Source organism: Triturus cristatus, chromosome 8, assembly GCF_964204655.1.
Source record: "Triturus cristatus chromosome 8, aTriCri1.1, whole genome shotgun sequence".
NCBI classification, from domain to species: Eukaryota; Metazoa; Chordata; class Amphibia; order Caudata; family Salamandridae; genus Triturus; species Triturus cristatus.
This window is the reverse complement of record NC_140591.1, coordinates 1,670,178,220-1,670,198,452: the sequence shown is the minus strand read 5'-3', so window position 1 is coordinate 1,670,198,452 and position 20,233 is coordinate 1,670,178,220. Positions and strand designations below refer to the sequence as shown.

Sequence of the window (20,233 nt, the reverse complement as noted above, 5' to 3'; positions counted from 1 at the left end):
GTAGCCCTCCTGAGCCCAGGAGTCAGGGTGCACTATATGAAGGGTGTGGCATATTAGTGCAGGCTTATATGTCCCTATAGTGGCCTATTTCCATAAAGGGCTACTCTAATTGTTTACGGTGCTATATGATAACATGGGCTGGCACTCCAAGGTTGTCAACTTCATTATGGTCCCACTGAAAAGTGTAATTTTTGCATTTCTGTCATTAAATTTGACTTTTTCCCAAAACCATATTTAATGTGGCATGCACCCAGGTGGCTACCTTATAGTTTGCCGCCTGGTTGACCCAGCCTTTCCTGTGCACTGGAGGACAGCCTGCAGCTGATGCTGCCAAGACAAGAATCTGACCTCCTACCAGGAGGTGTGAACACTCCCAGGAGTCAGAAACAATGGTCTGCCTGGAAAAGAGATGTCACCTCCCTTCATGACAGGATGGCTAGTGAAGTGGCACATCAAGGCCGTGAGCTTCAAAGCTTCCGCTGCCTCTGATATGTCCAAGGCTGCCTCCCACAGGAGGAAATAGTCAACTACCGGCCCCAAGGAATATTTGCACTTGGGCTGGTGAGAAAATTAGGTAGTCAGGAGGCGTACGCCCCCAGAAGGCTAGCCACACCCCTAGGGTGGGCGACCTGGTCTGTACAGCCAAGGATGTGTTCTGCCATTTTTAAAAGTGTCAGAATAAAGCGTTCTGGAAAGAAAAGGTGGCACACACCCCGGATGTGGTCACCACTGGCTACTTGCACCCACATCCCTGACATCCCTAAATCTAGAATTTAATGGGCGTCCCTGTTATGAGAACCGCAGCTCTGCTTGAACTGCAAACAAGGACAAAGAAGAGACTTGAGTCTACATCTTCAGGAATTGCAAAGAGCAAAGGCGCGATAACCTGCACATGTGGCAACCACCCTGAAACTGTACGACTGTGACTCGTCCCGGACTGGAGATCGATTGCACAAGAAAGGAATTATTGGCTATTGGGCCCAGTGAGGGATCAACCAAAAGTAAATGTTCTAGTGCATTGTCACAAATATAGTCCTTACCTCTAGCAAGTTTCAGGCAACTAGTACTGTCCCCGGATTCCAGGATGCTGAGGTAAGCAAAACCTGTGTTTGCTACTGCTGAAGCTTATTGGTGGCCTGTTGGGCAACCACTACCTTCGTTTGATGCTGCAACTTGAGGGAATCCCTCTGGATCCTCAACCAGCCACCTCACCAGCCCTCTTGTCAAGATTTTGCATTGCTTTTCTCACCCCCACCATCCAAGCAGCAAAACCAGCAACCGTGGATCCCTCATTCAGCACCAGGGACAACCAGGACAACTTTGCCTAGGAGGCAGATAAAATTCAACTGTCTGTCAGAGCCTAGACCTGGGACCCGCATCAACTGACTCCCTAGTTGCTTCCACTGGATTCGCCCTGCAAGTGACAGAGGATCACTAGTGAGTTTTCTCATTGACCCAACCTTATAGTTTTGTAAGACGTAAGAGGTGTTGGATTTCTTTCAAGTTGTGTTAATTACTCATCGTCCATGTGGGTATTCCAAATTGTCTAACACATGTTCCTCTAGTAAAGCCTCACTGCTCTGTGCCTCACTAACATGGCTGAGCTTAGGATTTATAATTGTGAATCCAAGGACCTATTGGGGGTAACGTGAAGGTACTTCATCGTGAATCCTAACCTGCTTCACTGCATCATACCCCACTTTCCTACAATAATGTAATAGTCTCTTTGGATGCTATTGTAGTGATATTTATCACATTAACAGATGCTTAAACATCTCTCAAATTCATATACAATTACAGTTACAGGGCAATTATGGTTACAAAATAAAACCAGACATCAACAAAATGTACTATTAATGGTTAGGTCCACAAAACATAGCTCACACACTTGCCAAGCAAACCATAACTTCATCACCAAATACAAGCCTCTTCACCTCACCCTTGATGTTACAGATTAATTCACAAGTTATTAAATGATCTCACTAGTGATATCATATCACCTTACCATTGCCATTATGAATGACACAATCATTAAAGCAGTGTGTTTTTATTTATAAATATATTGTATTGCAGTTCTCATATTTATTGGTATAAATATTGTGAGGTCATCAGTATTACATGATATGTGCACTGACAATACCAAGAGCATAATATGCTTGACCAGGGCAAAAAAACAAAAAAAAAACAACAACCGGTACTAGAATCTAAATGGTAACAGTAGCACACCACTAACCAGTACTGGAAAGCAGTCAAATATTTAGACTTCATATTAAAAGACCGAACAAACATATTATTATTGGGTACCCATGACTGTAACTGGTTCATCTGTTGGGTCTTATACAAGGAAAACACACTGGTCTATAACTACATTCACAGTTCACTATTCCATGTGAGGTCTTATTCAAAGAATATTACAAAGAAGAAAAGGGTCTGTGGCTTCCATTATTAACTAAAACTCATTGGCACCTCCCTCAATAGTGCAAATAACCAGCAGCGTTGGTACATGTTTCTGCATTTTGGCTGTTGTGGTGCTCAGCAGCAACTCCATTCACGAGGAACCTTTCGGTTTTGGGGTATTAGGCTCCAATGTGCCATCTAAGTGTTGTTGACAATACTCTGTTATCCTTCCTCAGCTCTAAGATCGAGTCGAGTGAGGGAAAGTGGGTACATTAGATGAGTCTACTTGGAAGTCTGCTTCTTATTCCTCATTGACATCCTCTACTCTGTTCTAACAACGACAGAAGGTGGACCAGCACTGGCTCTCAGGACACCCTTGTCCACTTCCTCTTTGTTTGGAGTGATTCCTTTTTTTTTAATTCACAGAGGAACTTCTGCACTTTTAGAAACAGTCATAAATATTCACTAGTCAGTACAAGAGACTGTGTATCATTTGAGATCTTATAGTGAACATATGTTTTCCTTACTCTTTCCAAAGGTAACACATATACTTTAGGCACATTTCCATTACATTTAAGTATGTCACCTATGTTCCCTTGCTGCCTGCTCACCATCCTTCACTTGTAATTGGGTGTTTTTGGACTTCAATAGAAACAGAATACCGAGGTACAAAGCAGTGTGTAGGCATCTAGTGGAGATTGTAATGTACACACTAAAGAGTATATTGACAAGCACATTATTGCAATGATTGCCCAGTGCCACTCTATGTATACATAAGGCTTGAATGTAGGATTCTGAGTTTTCATTTGAATGTTTACAATGTGTATCATCTCCATAAGTTAGCAGCTTTAAAGTTATAAGATTACGTAATAATGCATATATGCACAGTGGTTTGCACTGGGATTGTATTGCATAGCCTCATAATTTTTCCCTTGTTGATTTTGGCAGGGTATAAAATTATGGTGAGAATTTCCAATACATAGGAACCACTCCTTTTTGTGTTGAATTCTCTGTATTTGGGATTTTAATAAGGAATGCATTGAATTTACTATGATTTATAAATACCACACTGTGGGGTATTGGTATTTACCTGGTGTGGTAAATACCTCACCTCATTCAGATCCTGTGATTTGGGCGACTGCTATGGCACTGTGTACATGGGACTCATGTATGAAGATACCCTTTGAACTTAGGGCATCAACTGAAATAATAACAAAGTGATGGGTTGAATGCTTCATTTATTCTCAGCCACTAGTATTCACTTGGAGCTGCATTAAAAACTTGTTTTTTATCCACTGTGCCATGCTAGATAGAGACCTGCCTTATGCAAATCAGTCTTGGTTCTGCTGTAATAGAAACAGTGCAACTCGCACTGCTAATTCAAAACCTACTGAGGTCTCATCAGTGAGGTATAGCTTGAGTCATATGGCACAGTGATCATAGGATCAACATCTTGGAATACTTGTCACTCTTAGGCCATCTACTGCAAAAACAACAATGTGATGGAACAAATGCTTGAATTGATCTCAGTCCCAGGCAATCGGTCTGGGTCACATTCCAAATCATATTTTATCAGGTTTTGCCATTCTAAGCAAATACTCTCCTTCTACTTTGCAATAGTTTTTATTGGATTTTTAAGCATTGAATATACATTTATTATTGCAGCGGTTAACAGTAACGTTATATTATTAAATGTTGCTCGAATACGAATTTACCTTGAAAAAACAAAAGACAAGAGGTGTTGGGAAAAACAGGAACAGATGACTTAATCAAACACTTGTAGTCTCGTACCCTCTGTGACAGCAACTTCTTGATGGACATCCACCCCTTGTATTCAGCAAAACTTTCAATCAATTTCGGTGTTTGCTCACCTCTCTTGCAGGTGTGGCCGGTACAGGTAAGATCGATGAAGCAGTGGGGCGAGGTGGGGTGGGTTGGGAAGTTGACATACGACAAGATAGGGAAAATAAAACCACTTACCTTGCACTAACCGCATCGCTGAGTTGGCGATGCAGTTAGCGCTAGGTAAGTGGCTTTTTTGATTCTATTTTTCTTATCCTGTCATATGTCGATTTTCCCCTGCCCCGCACTGCCCCACCCCTGCCCACCGCTCTTACTTGTACTGGCCGTGCCTGCTCCCTTGTTGCGCAATTGTGAATCCATCTGGTGTGGGTCCTCCTTCCTTTGGCTGCGAGGTCGCAATGAGGGCCAGTGGGTAAAGTGGCCAGATGTGCAGCATGGGAGTGTGTGATCGCTGCATGTACTTTGTGTGCTGTGTTCTGATTGGCTGAGTGTTCCTAACTTGATGTGGCATCTGACTTTTTGGGGACGCACATACCCCTCCAGCCACCTATGCTTTATTGGGGCCAATCTCCCTAGACCATTGTGGTGTCAGATTGTGGGACTGATCTGAGTTTCCTTTTCATGGGTATGTCTGCTGGCTACATGTCACTCCACCTGTGACATGTCAATCATTAACCTCAGGCCTAGGTCTCAGACCCTGCCTCACCACGTATTTCTGAGTCAGGGTTGATGGTAAGTTCATGATAAGCGAATTCGATAATAAAGATGTGATCTCATTTTTATACATAAATGTATCATCATGCACATGAACTTTGACAATATTGGCACAAGGACTCCTATATCTCGGCCTGTGCCGTACATCTTAAATCCATTAACAATAGCCTGATGCTACTTTGGCTATAGGAACCACCAAAAGAGTTGTTCTCATGTCAATCTCAGCGAACAATAGCTGCTTCCTACAGAGACCTTCCATGTGCAAATCAGGCTTGACCCTGCTCTAATATGAGCAATCAAGTCTCTGTTGTATTAGTCTCAGTGAGAAAATTGTGAGGGAACAGGTACCCTTGAGCAGTACATCTGCATTTACTTAATGAGAACAAACTATCTGAACATCAGGAAATGGCTACTGTGCTGAAAAAGAACCAACACTCTAGTTGGGTGAATGTATAACTCTCCAGTGCAACATCTGCTGATTTAGCAATGTTTACAATAGACATGAAATACTGAGGATGTTACATTTAATTCAATATTTGTTACATTATTGTTAATTTCCCTTCATGGGTTAATTTGTTCTCCTTTTGCTTCTATCTGTCTTTTAATCTCATAGGTGCTTCACTATGTGAAAAAGATGAATATATCACTAAACATCGGGGCTCAAATATCTTTTGATGAAAATGGTGATGCGCCAAGCGTGTATGACATTGTGAATGTACAGATATTCAACTATGAGGAGATTCAACTGGTCAACGTGGGTAGCTTTGACTCCCAACAAGATGCACATATCTATATAAACACCAGTGCCATATTATGGGCTGAAAACACCCAGGTGAGTCTGAGACATGACACAGTAATGTTCGGCTTTGATTAGCATATGCGATTATATCGATGACCCACAGTGCTGATGTACTGTTTGAAAGGACTCTACAGGTAGAGCATGAGCTGTCATAGTCTCCACACTCAGGCCTTTGGCTCAGCTAACAAAATATGTATCTAGGCACATGGTCATGACTTTTTTAACAATTTATTATCAAAGATCACTGTGTTTGATTTCTTGTTAAAAGAGAGAATGCTTTTGGAAAAGGTTATTTCGTATTTTTGAATGGAGTACACCATCCAGCTATCTAGAGTCCAGTCTATGCTTGCTTAGTGCAACAATGGAGAAATGCATTATATCCTGATCTCTTGCTGCTCCATCAGTATGGATTCCGAGCAGGCTGTAGAAAGGAATGGCCATGCTCTTGAATCCTTGATGACGGGGAATCCTCTCTCCTTATTCTCCTTGATCTGACAGTTGCATTCAGTACTAGAGCCCATGATCGCTTCCTCTCGCTCATGCAAGACTGCATGAAAATCAAGGGGGCAGTTCTGGATCACTTTCTCTCAATCGATCAATAGTAGTGACGATTGGAGGCAATATCTTCGATCCAATCCCAGGTATCTGTGGGATTCCACAAACCTCAATCTCGGCACCTGCACTCTTCAATCATTAGATGGATACCTTGAGGGAACCTTGTTCAGGGACAGGTGTCTCCATTCTTCAGTATGTGGACAGCACACAAATCAATGTTGAAACCTCCTCACTGTTTGACATCCTCACTGTGCACACTGTGCTTATGAACACACCGCCTCTGACCGTTATTTCACAAACTCAGCATTTATTTCTACGCTCACCAAAAAAAAAATACATTTCACCTGAATCTCGTCAAGGAACTCAAATTTGGAAATTTCTTGCATTCACTTTGCTCCTCTGTTAAATTCCTTGATTTCTCTGTGATTCTACACATAAATAAATTCATACATTTTTTTTCTAATCACTCTCAAGAAGATAATGCCTTTGTAAAACACCACTATCTAACAGATCAGACATTCAGTGACTGGTATTTTGCTAGGGCTGTGTTGCACAATTTCCTTGGTTAGTAAGTAATGCTCAATCCAAACCAGAGAGGTACTTCCTCAGGACTCATGCTGAAGGTGAGGAATCTGTGACAAGAAGTATCCATCAGAAGAGAAGGTTACATTCCTTTGAAAACAATATTTCTGGTGGATACTATTATTTTCCACAGATCCTGTGTCACCCTTCTTTTGCCACTCAACTGAAATAACACAGCAGTTCATTCCTTGCTCCATGTGACCCCACAAGCCTGGGTTCCAAGGTGTCACAGCTGCAACACTTGGTTTGCTACCAGCGACCCGTGGTTCTACCTGTGCCACGGATGTTCTCAGAAATAACATATGTTTAACCACAATCACCGCTCTGTGCTTCTCATTAGTGATATCGCACTAAATGTAATGATAAGTCAAAATATATTAACAATTGTGATTATATAAAGCGAAAAGCACGGTTCATAATGTATGTAAATAAAATAAAATATACTTAAATTTTTAATTTTCATCTGGCAGTAGTTTAAATACTTTTTGCAGATCACAAATGCTGATTTAAATGTGCATTTAAAGCTGCACCCGGAGCATGTTTCCAACAGATGTATTGGGAAATCAAGCTTGGAATCCATTTCCATGGTACAGATTTTTCAACGGCAGTGAAATCCACACAGGTGCATTTTTTGTTTCTTTTTTTCTGTGTGGAAAATTATTTTCCTCATGGAGACTCTTCTTCCCTTAAACACTAACAAAATGTAATTGTGGTTAGGAATCTACACAGATACTTAGTTGAAGAGATAATACAACTCTTTCCCATCTAGGAGTTTGTGACTACCCAAAACCTACTAGTTTGGGCGCATTTCCAAACTTCCAAAGCAAGGCATGTCTTGGCACACCCAGCAAAGGCCTCCAGCCCACTCCCTGAGTGGAGCTTACTCCAAACTTGTGGTGGAGATCTCTGCACTGGTAAAACAAGTGAACTTTGGGAATACCTTTTAATTTCTGTAAGACTCAATTGAGCACAATGTTTGTACCTGACTAAAATGTTTAAGTCTTTATTTTGGCTCTCTCTATCATTATTATTTTGTTTATAATTGAAGTATTTTTTATGAAAACTATTAAATCATGACAGTTTTTGTATAAGAAATTTAGATTCTCAGAATGGTGTTCTGCCTCACTGCATTTCCTTCTTGAAATGAACTCACAATTTTTCATGTAACACAAAAAAAGAATTAGTAATGTTCCCTTAGCATATCATGTCAGCACTGTAATTAAAATGTTAGTGGCATCTAAAATGTACATTTATCTGTGTGTTTTTATATTAATCACACAGTTATTAGGGAGCTTGAGCCACGTTTTCAGGGTTAATGCCAGTGACATCACTTTCTGGGTGTGTCCAGGTTTGAGTATCCATATTTTCAAAGGCGACACAAAATACTTTGCCAGTAGGAATATATTTTTACTTGGCAAATATTGAGTGTCTTCACAAAATTTTAGTAGCCCATGGAGTCGAACTGGTGAAAAAGAACTCAATTATTTTTAGAAAGTGTCACCAAGTCCAAAGGAGTGGGGATAACAAGTGCGAAGGAGACGCTGAAATCTCAAAAGTCACTGAGATGACAGTGTTAGTGCCATGGTTGCTCTGACCTGCCATCTGGAGATCATATTGAACAGCAGGATAATGGACTCAATTCCCCAGTGTGAAAGGGATCAAACTTGGGAATGGAACTTGAGTCTTTTCTGCTGCTTAAATAGAGAAGTGACCAGCTGACTGAAAAGAGATTTATTTACAGTCTGCCTGATGTCAAACCCTAGGTGGATGCTAGCTTTTACATCAAAGGTTTCGTCAAAGGCAGTCATGAGTTCTAGTTTAAGGATATTTTAGTCCCTGTGAACTCTTCTAGTTTGGAATTTTAGAAGGTGATGCTCTCAGCTGCTCAGAGGCCAACCACGGGCTCTTTAAATGTTTTCCTTATTTTTTCAAGACAATGCTTTTCTGGGAAATATTTTGTTGTGCTGTTATTAAGATGCCCGTTATAAAGAATTGAATAAAGACACATGTTTTCTCTCTGTGCACCTTACAAATCAGTGACCTACGTTGCTTCATGTTATTGGTAATTTACTAACAGGAAGGTGCTAAATAGGTGCACACATTTTAAAAAGCTGTTACAGTTGAATTTGAGTGTATTAAAAAAAACCTCTTTGTAACTTCCCATCAGTCACATGTTTAGGTTCCACGCCATCTTCTCTCCTTTCTTCTACCAGTCTCTTTGTCCCTAACTTTCAGCTCACAAGTTCTCTGTTGCATTCCACTAACGCTGTCACCTTGTCCTCCCTGCAGCTCCCACGCTCTGTCTGTAGTGAAGAATGCCCAGATGGCTACAGAGAGGCAGTCACAGAAGGAAAGCCAACTTGCTGCTTTGAATGTATTCCCTGTCCTCAAGGAGAGATCACAGACCAGAGTAAGTTTTACCACAGGTTTAATTCATGAAAGCTTTTCAGATATACCTGGCCAACAGTAAATCTGGATCTATTTGGCTCAAAATGCAAATTCTGATATTCATTGGTGTCTCTAAACAGTCAGTGTAAAATTGCCAGCCCACTGTAACTAGGCTAGATAAACACTTCTCAACATTACTGATTTGTGATCCAACCCCTTTCCTCTATCTATACAGTACTAAACGTTAGTGCGATATCATTCTCAAACAGCAGAAACAGACATCACTGACTCACAGCTGGCATTAGCTCTATAGAATCCAGTGCAACAATATGTTTGGGCACCTCCCCAATCACCTCCTTCTCCAGGGATTCCCATACTACCACTCTCCATAGACCCATCTCTAATATCCACTTAACTTGTTTTATGGCGCTACTCATATCATTGTAGGATGAAAGAGCACTTTACATTACAGACACAAACGAATCATACTTCTGTGAATTAGTCCATAGTAAATTTTACATGAGACTATGAGGATTACAAGGTGTAGGAGTCGCATGTCACCCATACTGTTCAGCAGTATATTTAAAGAGGGTTTGGTCTGGACAAGCACATACTCAGGATTTAAAACATACCACAGAGGTTAGGTTTGGCTTTGCTAATAAGAATGTATTTCTACACACACACACACACACGCATGCACGCACGCTCGCACGCACACACACACACACACACACACACACAATAAATACTAATCTGTTATACAGTTCTGGGGCTGTTTTTAATGGTTGAATGCAAGCCTGAAATTTTAAATAAGTTGTAGAACATGACTTGAAGCATAAAATAACTGAAGCATACATTTTATTTTAAGACTTGTGTAAGGGGGCGAAACATGCTTTTATAAATAAATGATGCGGGCAATAAAAGGCAGGGTGTAACCTTGGCTCTAAATGCAGTATCACGAAACAATGGCCCTCTGGGAAACACTTTGGGCCCGATTCTGATACAGTTCGGAAAGCTTCCCAACCCAATGGGTTTGGGAATGGTTGCCAACCAAAACGGATCGGCAGAGTGCAACCGACTGAGTACGATGCATTCGGATGCTTCCAGATAGGATTTGGTTGGACTCCCATTGACTTCAATGGGAGCCTTTGTTACGGCCGAATGCATAGGCTCCCATTGAAGAAAGGGGTGGCTGGGGAATATCAGACACCCTGTGGCGGGCACCTCCTGGTGCCTGCCACACTGTGCATGGCTGGTAAAGGAAGACCCATGAGTACGCCCACAGGCCCGATTGGGAAGGCTCCAGGTGCAGGGGGACCCGCTAGAGCCCCCAAAAGTCTGATTCCAACTGCCAATTTGAGTCAGACAGCATAATTCGGAAAGGCTGTTCAAATCCAACATCATATTTGGTCGTTTGGAAATGTGGCCCATAGAGACGTACAATTCTGCTCTGTGCGGCTGAGTCATTTCAAATGCCATCAGGTTTGGATTGGGATATTCCTAATGCCTAGCTTGCCTCATGCTCGATCGGTTGGAAACCTTTCCAAGTCGGTTGGAAATGCACATTCCCAATCTGATGTGGACGGAGCAAATGGTGTTAGGAGGACTTCCTAACTGCATCAGAATCAGGCCCTTTGTATTGATGAATAAAACCAATGTAAATGTTTTCATATCACACGGAGGAGTAAAAAGTCATAGGTAGCAATTTATGAAAAACACATACTGATACTGATACAAACAACATAAATGACAAACTTATGGAACATTCAAAAGTACATGAAAGGCATGCCATAGTGAGGCACTATATGTTTTTTAAAGATGAAAATCAGTCAATAGTACAGTAGTGCAAATTGCCCCCCAGTGGGTGTGGGCAAAATGTGTCAAGCAACATAATCATTTTAGGTGCCTGGGAAATAAAACTAACCCATTGACTTACAAGCTCTTATTTAAGTTGTACTTTACATTTGTGAAGTATGTTTCCAGAGGGTATACTCAGCACGATTGATTATTAAAACATGAAACTACCACCATTCATTGGTGACAGTGTTACTTAAGCATAATCATGGATCGTACAGCCTGGGCTTTAATAACCTGCAAGAGGATTCATGCACTTAGCATTGCAAAGTGGACACGATTTACAACAACTTCAATCAATAACAAGTTGACTTTTTACAAGCCAGGGAAATGTTGCATTTCATTGGAAAAAGCTGTAGTTCACAACATGCAGAAATCCTTAGAAGGAATTGGCTTTGAGTGGCCTTGTAAGATAGGGTGTGTGAGTGAGTGTCTGTGTATGTGAGCATGTGCATGTGTGGCTGTCTGAACAAATGTTTAGCCCTTGTCGGCCATGACCAATGTCATAAAAGGTGGGAGCAGCTACTTAAGCATGAATACAGGGGGTAGTTTATAAGCAGGACTAGAACAGTACATCAATGATTTTGCTGTGAAGTTATCCAGTGAGGTCAAACTGCCAGTAGGACTCTTGTATGAAAGATAAGCTCGCTCACAAGAACAATGCACATAATAGCAAGACAAAACAATACACAAAGCAAAGCCTCAAAGAGACATTGCCTCAGCTCTATATAAGATAGCTGACGTGCTAGACAATAAGGGCCGTATTACTATGTCTGGTGGTACATAAAAAGCCAAAGCATGGAGGCGCGGAGGTGGCAGTCTCCCAAAGGCCCTAATATGAGACTGGTGGTCAGACAGCCACAACCCTGCCACAGCCGCCAGGGAACTGCTTGTAGGAAGGTGGATATCTGACTATGGTTACCCCCAACTTTTTGCCTAGTATCTAGCTGGTTTTTCGACTTAGTTGGCCTGAGATCCTGCCATTCAGGGTCTCAGGCAGTCTGCTCTCTCTTTAAAATGGACTCCATGTACCCTAGGTACATTCCCAATTGGTAAGGATCTCCTTATTGGACCCTGTACAGTGTACCCTAGGTACCCAGGGCATAGGTGTACCCTAGGCCTCCCAGGGGCTGCTGCATGTATTATGCCACCCCTGGTCTGGCCTTCCAATCAGACACAACTGGCTGATCACTCAGCTGGGGCAAGGTCGTGTAATCACCCCTTGCTTAGATATAGTATGCCTATATCTACCCTTATATATAGACACATGTGTACCTATCAGTCAATCCTATGGCAGGCCTTAACAATCCTGGAGGCAGAGTGCTTGGTAACATGTGAGATGGTGCTCTAGCATGAGCTGAGCCTGTCTGCAGCTTTCGGAACCATGTCCTTATAGCTGTTCTATGATATAGCCTACCATATACTCTTAAAGTGCCTTATAATCTTAAACGGTTATGGTAACTATGGTTTGGCTGTATCAAAACATGTCGTGTAAGGTGTCTAACACTTTGGAATAATACCCCCATACCATTTCTGGTGATGAGGATATTATTCCTCCCTTCTAGAGGGAGAGACATGTTAACATCCTACTTTGCTGTTTAACTCTAACCAAAGCCTCAGCATCACAAAATGGATGCTGCTGCCACAGACACAAGTCTGACCTCCTGCTGCTGGGGGTGATCCCGTCCAGGGAGGCTTGGACAATAGGTTCCCAGACAGACTTTAGTGTATTGGGGCAGGGAGGGCTGAAAGGAATGAGACATGCCTGGGGCACACAAGGTGTCCCATGCATAGTCCAGTTCAAACCGGTGCTGGGGCCCACCAGCCCCAGTCCTGGCGCGAAACTGGACAAAGGGAAGGGGGTGTAACCACCCCCCTCCCAGGTCCCACCCTTAAGGCGTGACCTAGCAGGTAACCCAGCCCCCCAGATTAGTATAAGAGTGGGAGTTGGGCCTCAAGACTTTAGATTATCCTGAACCTGCAACTTGAACAGAAACTCTGGACCTTCGACATTCGACGAAAGAAGAAGACTGAAGAATCTCCCTTGTGGCCAAGGAGTGGCTACCCTGTGCAAACAGGCACCATCAAGAGACTACCCTTTGCTTTGCCCAAGTTCTACGAGGAACCGACTGCAGAGCCCGACCAGAGCCTTGACTTCCAGACTTCTCCGACCCTGATCCACATCCACAGCAGAGCTGAGATCCGTGGAGGCGACGAGCGACGTGGGACCGGCTACCTGGGAAAAGTGGCTAGTATCTTCAAGCGCAGCTTCTGAGGCACCCTCGAAGTTGTGCACCGGGGATTGAGAAGCCCCAACCCCAAGCATCATCTGCACCGAAGATCAGCCCCCCACACTCCACGAGTCCTGCGTGGGGCCCTTCTGCATTTTCCTGCTTGCCGCGTATGTCCGCTTGCTTGCCCGCTGGCTAGTGGCCTTTGTGACGACGCAACCCGTAATCTTCAGCGCTGGTTTGGCTCCTCCAGATTGGCTCCTGCTCCTTTGAAAAAGAGAAGCCTCCCAGACCTTCCTGGTCTGCACCAGAAGCAAGTCCTTCGTTCTGCGTGGGTTCCGCTTGCCAAGGCTTGGTGAGTCCTAGTCCAACTTCGACGCCGCCGACAGCAAGAGCCTTCGTGGGACAGCTCGCCTCCTGGTCCTGGTCGTCCTCGACGCTTCCTGGTCCTCGTGGCTGCAGCTACAAGCTTCACCTTCACCTGCAATCTTCACGACATCGCCTGGTTCCTTCCTGGTTCCACGTGGTCACTGGCTAGTGACCTTGACTCTGTCCCTTCTGCTTGCAGGTCTCCTCTCTTCTTGATCCCAGCCTTGGGATCCACCGGACACTCTTCACTGACTGCCTGTCAGCATCTTTCTTCAGGCATCCATAGGAGTCGACGACGAAACCCGACGCAACTTCACCCCTATGCACCCGCAGCCTGTGGGCTAGGTAACTTGGGTACTCCGGTGCTCATCAGGATAGTGACTATCCTAGTGTCTAGTTTTCCAGTCTCGACTTCCTAGCTACTCCGGAAGTGTCCTAAATCTATCTATTTCTAAACTGTACTATTGCTAGTGACTTTTACGCATTACGCGTGAGTGTTTCCACTCTGCACACGAATCCCATGGGCCTCCCACTTCCTAACCTTTGGTAGTATAGTGTAGCCCCAGCGATTCCCTAGGCCTAGGCCTATCCTATTTCCGTGACAGTGGTCCTTATACCACTTACTTAGTATATGGTTTGCGTGGCCCCTAGGGCCTAACTGTATTACTTACCTGTGTGACTTAATGTATGCCTAAATAAGACTGTGTTGTACTTACCTCTAATCTCATAAAGAGTGCTGAGGGTTTGACTAGAATAAATACACTTTATTTTATATATATATCTGTTGTGGTTTCCTTTCATTTGGTATTCAAGGGATTATATATGGTATCACAGCTGGCTTCACATGCCATTCAGAGTTTAGCCTAAGACTGCTCTTGTCCATGCTACCACTAGGATAGCTGGTCTATAAGGTTGACTTTACAACCAATCACCATAATGGTATTTGGACTGATATAAGGTGTACACTAGAACTAGTGACATCATACATCAGGCCAACTTCTCACATTGGTGAGCAGCGGTTGGGATCTGAGCTTGCTGTTGTAATACCATTGTAATCTTGAGATACTAAATTGAAAGATCACACAGATATTGTCTAGGGACATATAACATAGATTATAATACTTAAGTCCTACTGGACTTAGTAGTTGTAGGTTAAAGAGAGTAACACACCCTGACTACAACTACCAGAGAGGTTTAGTAGAAACAACTAGTGTAGGTAGGTGCACACACCACACCCTCACTAGATCATGTCTCTGGGAGGAGATCAAGTAGATGCTCTCTCAGGAGGGTCAGGTCTGCAGAAGACCCCCTCTAGATATGATACCCTAACATTCCAGGAGATGAGACAATTGTGTACCTCCAGAGGAATAAAACAGGGTGCAAACCCTACCCTTAGACAGCTAGTGGAGCTTCTGGAGGCCTATGATGCTGAAAGAGCTGCCAAGTATGGTGCCATAGCTGTAGATAAGGGTCTACCCACCACAGATGAGTCAGATGGGACTTCAGATGAAGAGGTAGACAGCCAGGGCCAAGTAGGAAGACTTAGCCAGGCTAACCTAAGCTTACATGGGAGTTTGCATGGGGTCCCCCCATACAGACCCCCAAGTAGGCTTACACAGAGAAGCAGGAGGGATAGATCCCCTTCAAGGGAATCCATCCACTCCCATGTCTCTAGCATCTCTAATGCTTCCTCTCACAGGGGAATGACTTCCCCTGAGAGAAAGGAGCATGAAGCCAGAATGAGGGAAGCTAATCTGAGGATTCAGAGGGAAGAACTTGCCCTTGCCAAGGAGAAGCTTGCTCTGGCTAGAGAGCAAAAATTGTGTGGGTCAGAACCCACTGGTGGCAGCAACATTCCTAGAGATAGGGATAGGTCTTATGACCATAGAAACCTAAGCAAGATAGTCCCCTCATATCAGAATGGGGATGACATCCACAAGTGGATGACTGCTTTGGAGAGGGCCTGCAAAGTACAGCAGGTACCCCAGAGTCAGTGGGCAGCTATCTTGTGGCTCTCCTTTTCTGACAAAGGTAGAGACAAGCTCCTCACAGTCAGTGATGAGGATGCTAACAATTACAAAGTCCTGAAGAGTGCTCTGATAGATGGGTTTGGCTTAACCACTGAGCAATATAGGTTGTTGTTCAGAGACACCCATAAGACACAGACACAGGACTGGTCTGATTTTGTGGATTGTGCCACTAAGGCTTTGGAAGGTTGGTTAACTGGCAGCAAGGTGCAGGACTATACAGGATTGTACAACTTGATTATGAGGGAGCAGATCCTTAGTGATTGTCAGAACCAGCTTCTCCATCAACACCTGGTAGACTCAGATTTGACCTCTCCCCAAGAATTGGGAAAGAGGGCAGATAAATGGGTCAGGACCAGGATTAGGCCTAAAAATCAGGGTGGTGACCAAAAGAAAGATACCACCAAGCCTCAAGAGAAGGGTGGGGATAAAACAAAAGAGAAATCTTCCTCAGGGCCCCAAAACTCCACACAGGGTGGTGGGTCCCAAGCTCCCTCCTCTACCACAGTTAAAAAGCCTTACTGCCATGAGTGTAAAACTCCTGGGCATTGGAAAACTGACAGCAGTTGCCCAAGGGCTAAAAACAAAACTGTTCCTCCAACTACTCCTGTCACACCACCTATTACTGTCAGCAGTAATCCCCCAGGTGGTGGGAGTGCCCCCAAAAATTTGGTTGGGTTTTCTTGGGGAACACAGGGGGACTCTGGCTTAGCCAATTCCCCTACAGCAGCTACTCTTGTCTGTGATGGTGGCATGGGGTTTGCCAACTTCACTGCCTGTCCCAACACTTTGGGTAGGTACAGACAGGAACCCTACATCAATGGTAGAAAAGCTGAGGCCTACAGAGACACTGGAGCTAGCATCACTATGGTGGCCCATAGGCTAGTTCCCTCTGAGCAGCTTTTGCCTGGTTTCTCATACCAGGTAACTAACATTGATGGCAAACAGAACAGTCATCCCATGGCAGAGGTCTGTCTCAGCTGGGGAGGTGTCACTGGCCCTAAAAGGGTGGCAGTGTCTCCAACCTTGCCTGTGGACTGCTTACTGGGGAATGACTTAGAACTCTCAGCTTGGGCTGGGGTTGAACAAGACACCCTTTCTAAAATGGTAGGCCTTTCAAAAAAGGGTAGTGGGTTTGTGCCAGCCACAACCCCTGTCCAAGTAGATTTCCTCCCTGAAAAGGTTGGAAGGGCAGTGGTAGCCACAGCCCAGGCAAAGACAGACTTCCCTGTAGAGATTGGCAGAGCTGTGACAGTCACAGCTCAAACCCAAACTGAGTGCCTCCCTGAAAAGGTTGGCAAGGCTGTAATGGTCTCAGCCCATACTCAGACTGACATAGGTGTAGTGAAACCTGAAACTATGGATCACTCCACACAAACAGAGAGTAGTGGGGAGGAAGAAAAACCTCCCTCTCCCCAGACATTAGGAAAAGGTCAGCCTCCTCAGGGATCTGACCTCACCCCTTGTGAAGGAACTGCCCCAGAGGTAGCCAGGCCTGGCCTGGCAGAGCCTCTGATGTCAGTGGCCCCTTCCAAGGTGGAACCCAGTCTGGTGCAGGTAGCCTGCCTCTCGCTACCCTGCCTCAGTCAGCCCAAGGCTGCAGAGGTCAGGGAGGCCAGTGGACCCCAAGAGGGCCCCTGTCCACAAGAACCCCCCCATCAAAAGAATGAGGATTGCCTGGCTAGTAGCCCTAGCCAGGTGATGGGTAAAAACATTCCTGAGGGATCCCCTTTACAGGTAGTTAGGGACCTCCCCCAGAGGGATTCTGTTGGGCACAGGCAAACATGGGACCTTAGGGCCCCAAACCTGACCTGTCCCTCCAGTAAGCCCACAAAAGGGACCCAGCCTCCAGCTTTAGGTAGCCAGAGGCTGACCCTGAGAGCACAGTGCAACTCAGTTAAAGAAAGAAAGGCATCCATGGTGGAGGATGATTGGAGGAAGCTGAGGCCTCACTTTGAGGACACTCACTTCAGTACTCCATCTCAACACCAGCCTTTTACTTTGCAAAGACACACCCAAGGTAGAGATTCCCTATGGTGGAGACCCTATGATACCTTTAGGATGAGGGATTGCTTAGTGGACCATGAGACAGGGGGTAACCATGCCAGTGCTGGTTCTTCCTTATATGGCCACTTAGGCAATAGAGGCTTACCTTGTCAAGGCCAGCCTTATCTCCTTTCGTTTGGGGGGGGGGGGTTGTGTAGGAAGGTGGATATCTGACTATGGTTACCCCCAACTTTTTGCCTAGTGTCTAGCTGGTTTTTCGACTTAGCTGGCCTGAGATCCTGCCATTCAGGGTCTCAGGCTGTCTGCTCTCTCTTTAAAATGGACTCCATGTACCCTAGGTACATTCCCAATTGGCAAGGATCACCTTATTGGACCCTGTACAGTGTACCCTAGGTACCCAGGGCATAGGTGTACCCTAGGCCTCCCAGGGGCTGCAGCATGTATTATGCCACCCCTGGTCTGGCCTTCCAATCAGACACAACTGGCTGATCACTCAGCTGGGGCAAGGTCGTGTAATCACCCCTTGCTTAGATATAGTATGCCTATATCTACCCTTATATATAGACACATGTGTACCTATCAGTCACTCCTATGGCAGGCCTTAACAATCCTGGAGGCAGAGTGCTTGGTAACATGTGAGATGGTGCTCTAGCATGAGCTGAGCCTGTCTGCAGCTTTCGGAACCATGTCCTTATAGCTGTTCTATGATATAGCCTACCATATACTCTTAAAGTGCCTTATAATCTTAAACGTTTATGGTAACTATGGTTTGGCTGTATCAAAACATGTCGTGTAAGGTGTCTAACACTTTGGAATAATACCCCTATACCATTTCTGGTGATGAGGATATTATTCCTCCCTTCTAGAGGGAGAGACATGTTAAAATCCTACTTTGCTGTTTAACTCTAACCAAAGCCTCAGTATTACAAAATGGATGCTGCTGCCACAGACACAAGTCTGACCTCCTGCTGCTGGGAGTGATCCCGGCCAGGGAGGCTTGGACAATAGGTTTCCTGCTTGGGGAGGTGCTAGCACCTCCCCAGACAGACTTTAGTGTATTGGGGCAGGGAGGGCTGAAAGGAATGAGACATGCCTGGGGCACACAAGGTGTCCCATGCATAGTCCAGTTCAAACCGGTGCTGGGGCCCACCAGCCCGAGTCCTGGCGCGAAACTGGACAAAGGGAAGGGGGTGTAACCACCCCCCTCCCAGGTCCCACCCATAAGGCGTGACCTAGCAGGTAACCCAGCCCCCCAGATTAGTATATGAGTGGGAGTTGGGCCTCAAGACTTTAGATTATCCTGAACCTGCAACTTGAACAGAAACTCTGGACCTTCGACATTCGACGAAAGAAGAAGACTGAAGAATCTCCCTTGTGGCCAAGGAGTGGCTACCCTGTGCAAACAGGCACCATCAAGAGACTACCCTTTGCTTTGCCCAAGTTCTACGAGGAACCGACTGCAGAGCCCGACCAGAGCCTTGACTTCCAGACTTCTCCGACCCTGATCCACATCCACAGCAGAGCTGAGATCCGTGGAGGCGACGAGTGACGTGGGACCGGCTACCTGGGAAAAGTGGCTAGTATCTTCAAGCGCAGCTTCTGAGGCACCCTCGAAGTTGTGCACCGGGGATTGAGAAGCCCCAACCCCAAGCATCATCTGCACCGAAGATCAGCCCCCCACACTCCACGAGTCCTGCGTGGGGCCCTTCTGCATTTTCCTGCTTGCCGCGTATGTCCGGTTGCTTGCCCGCTGGCTAGTGGCCTTTGTGACGACGCAACCCGTAATCTTCAGCACTGGTTTGGCTCCTCCAGACTGGCTCCTGCTCCTTTGAAAAAGAGAAGCATCCCAGACCTTCCTGGTCTGCACCAGAAGCAAGTCCTTCGTTCTGCGTGGGTTCCGCTTGCCAAGGCTTGGTGAGTCCTAGTCCAACTTCGACGCCGCCGACAGCAAGAGCCTTCGTGGGACAGCTCGCCTCCTGGTCCTGGTCGTCCTCGACGCTTCCTGGTCCTCGTGGCTGCAGCGACAAGCTTCACCTTCACCTGCAATCTTCACGACATCGCCTGGTTCCTTCCTGGTTCCACGTGGTCACTGGCTAGTGACCTTTACTCTGTCCCTTCTGCTTGCAGGTCTCCTCTCTTCTTGATCCCAGCCTTGGGATCCACCGGACACTCTTCACTGACTGCCTGTCAGCATCTTTCTTCAGGCATCCATAGGAGTCGACGACGAAACCCGACGCAACTTCACCCCTATGCACCCGCAGCCTGTGGGCTAGGTAACTTGGGTACTCCGGTGCTCATCAGGATAGTGACTATCCTAGTGTCTAGTTTTCCAGTCTCGACTTCCTAGCTACTCCGGAAGTGTCCTAAATCTATCTATTTCTAAACTGTACTATTGCTAGTGCCTTTGTACGCATTACGCGTGAGTGTTTCCACTCTGCACACGAATCCCGTGGGCCTCCCACTTCCTAACCTTTGGTAGTATAGTGTAGCCCCAGCGATTCCCTAGG

At 45.3% G+C, this 20,233-nt stretch overlaps 1 protein-coding gene across 1 annotated transcript in view; it reads left to right on the top strand.

Moving 5' to 3' along the window:
* Window positions 1-20,233, top strand: part of LOC146808549 (extracellular calcium-sensing receptor-like) — a 176,258-nt gene that overhangs the window by 137,105 nt on the left and 18,920 nt on the right. Inside the window, exons 6-7 of the mRNA XM_085623997.1 lie at window positions 5,528-5,746; window positions 9,140-9,260. Coding sequence (XP_085480123.1) covers window positions 5,528-5,746; window positions 9,140-9,260 — 340 coding nt within the window. The remainder of the gene's footprint in view (window positions 1-5,527; window positions 5,747-9,139; window positions 9,261-20,233) is intronic.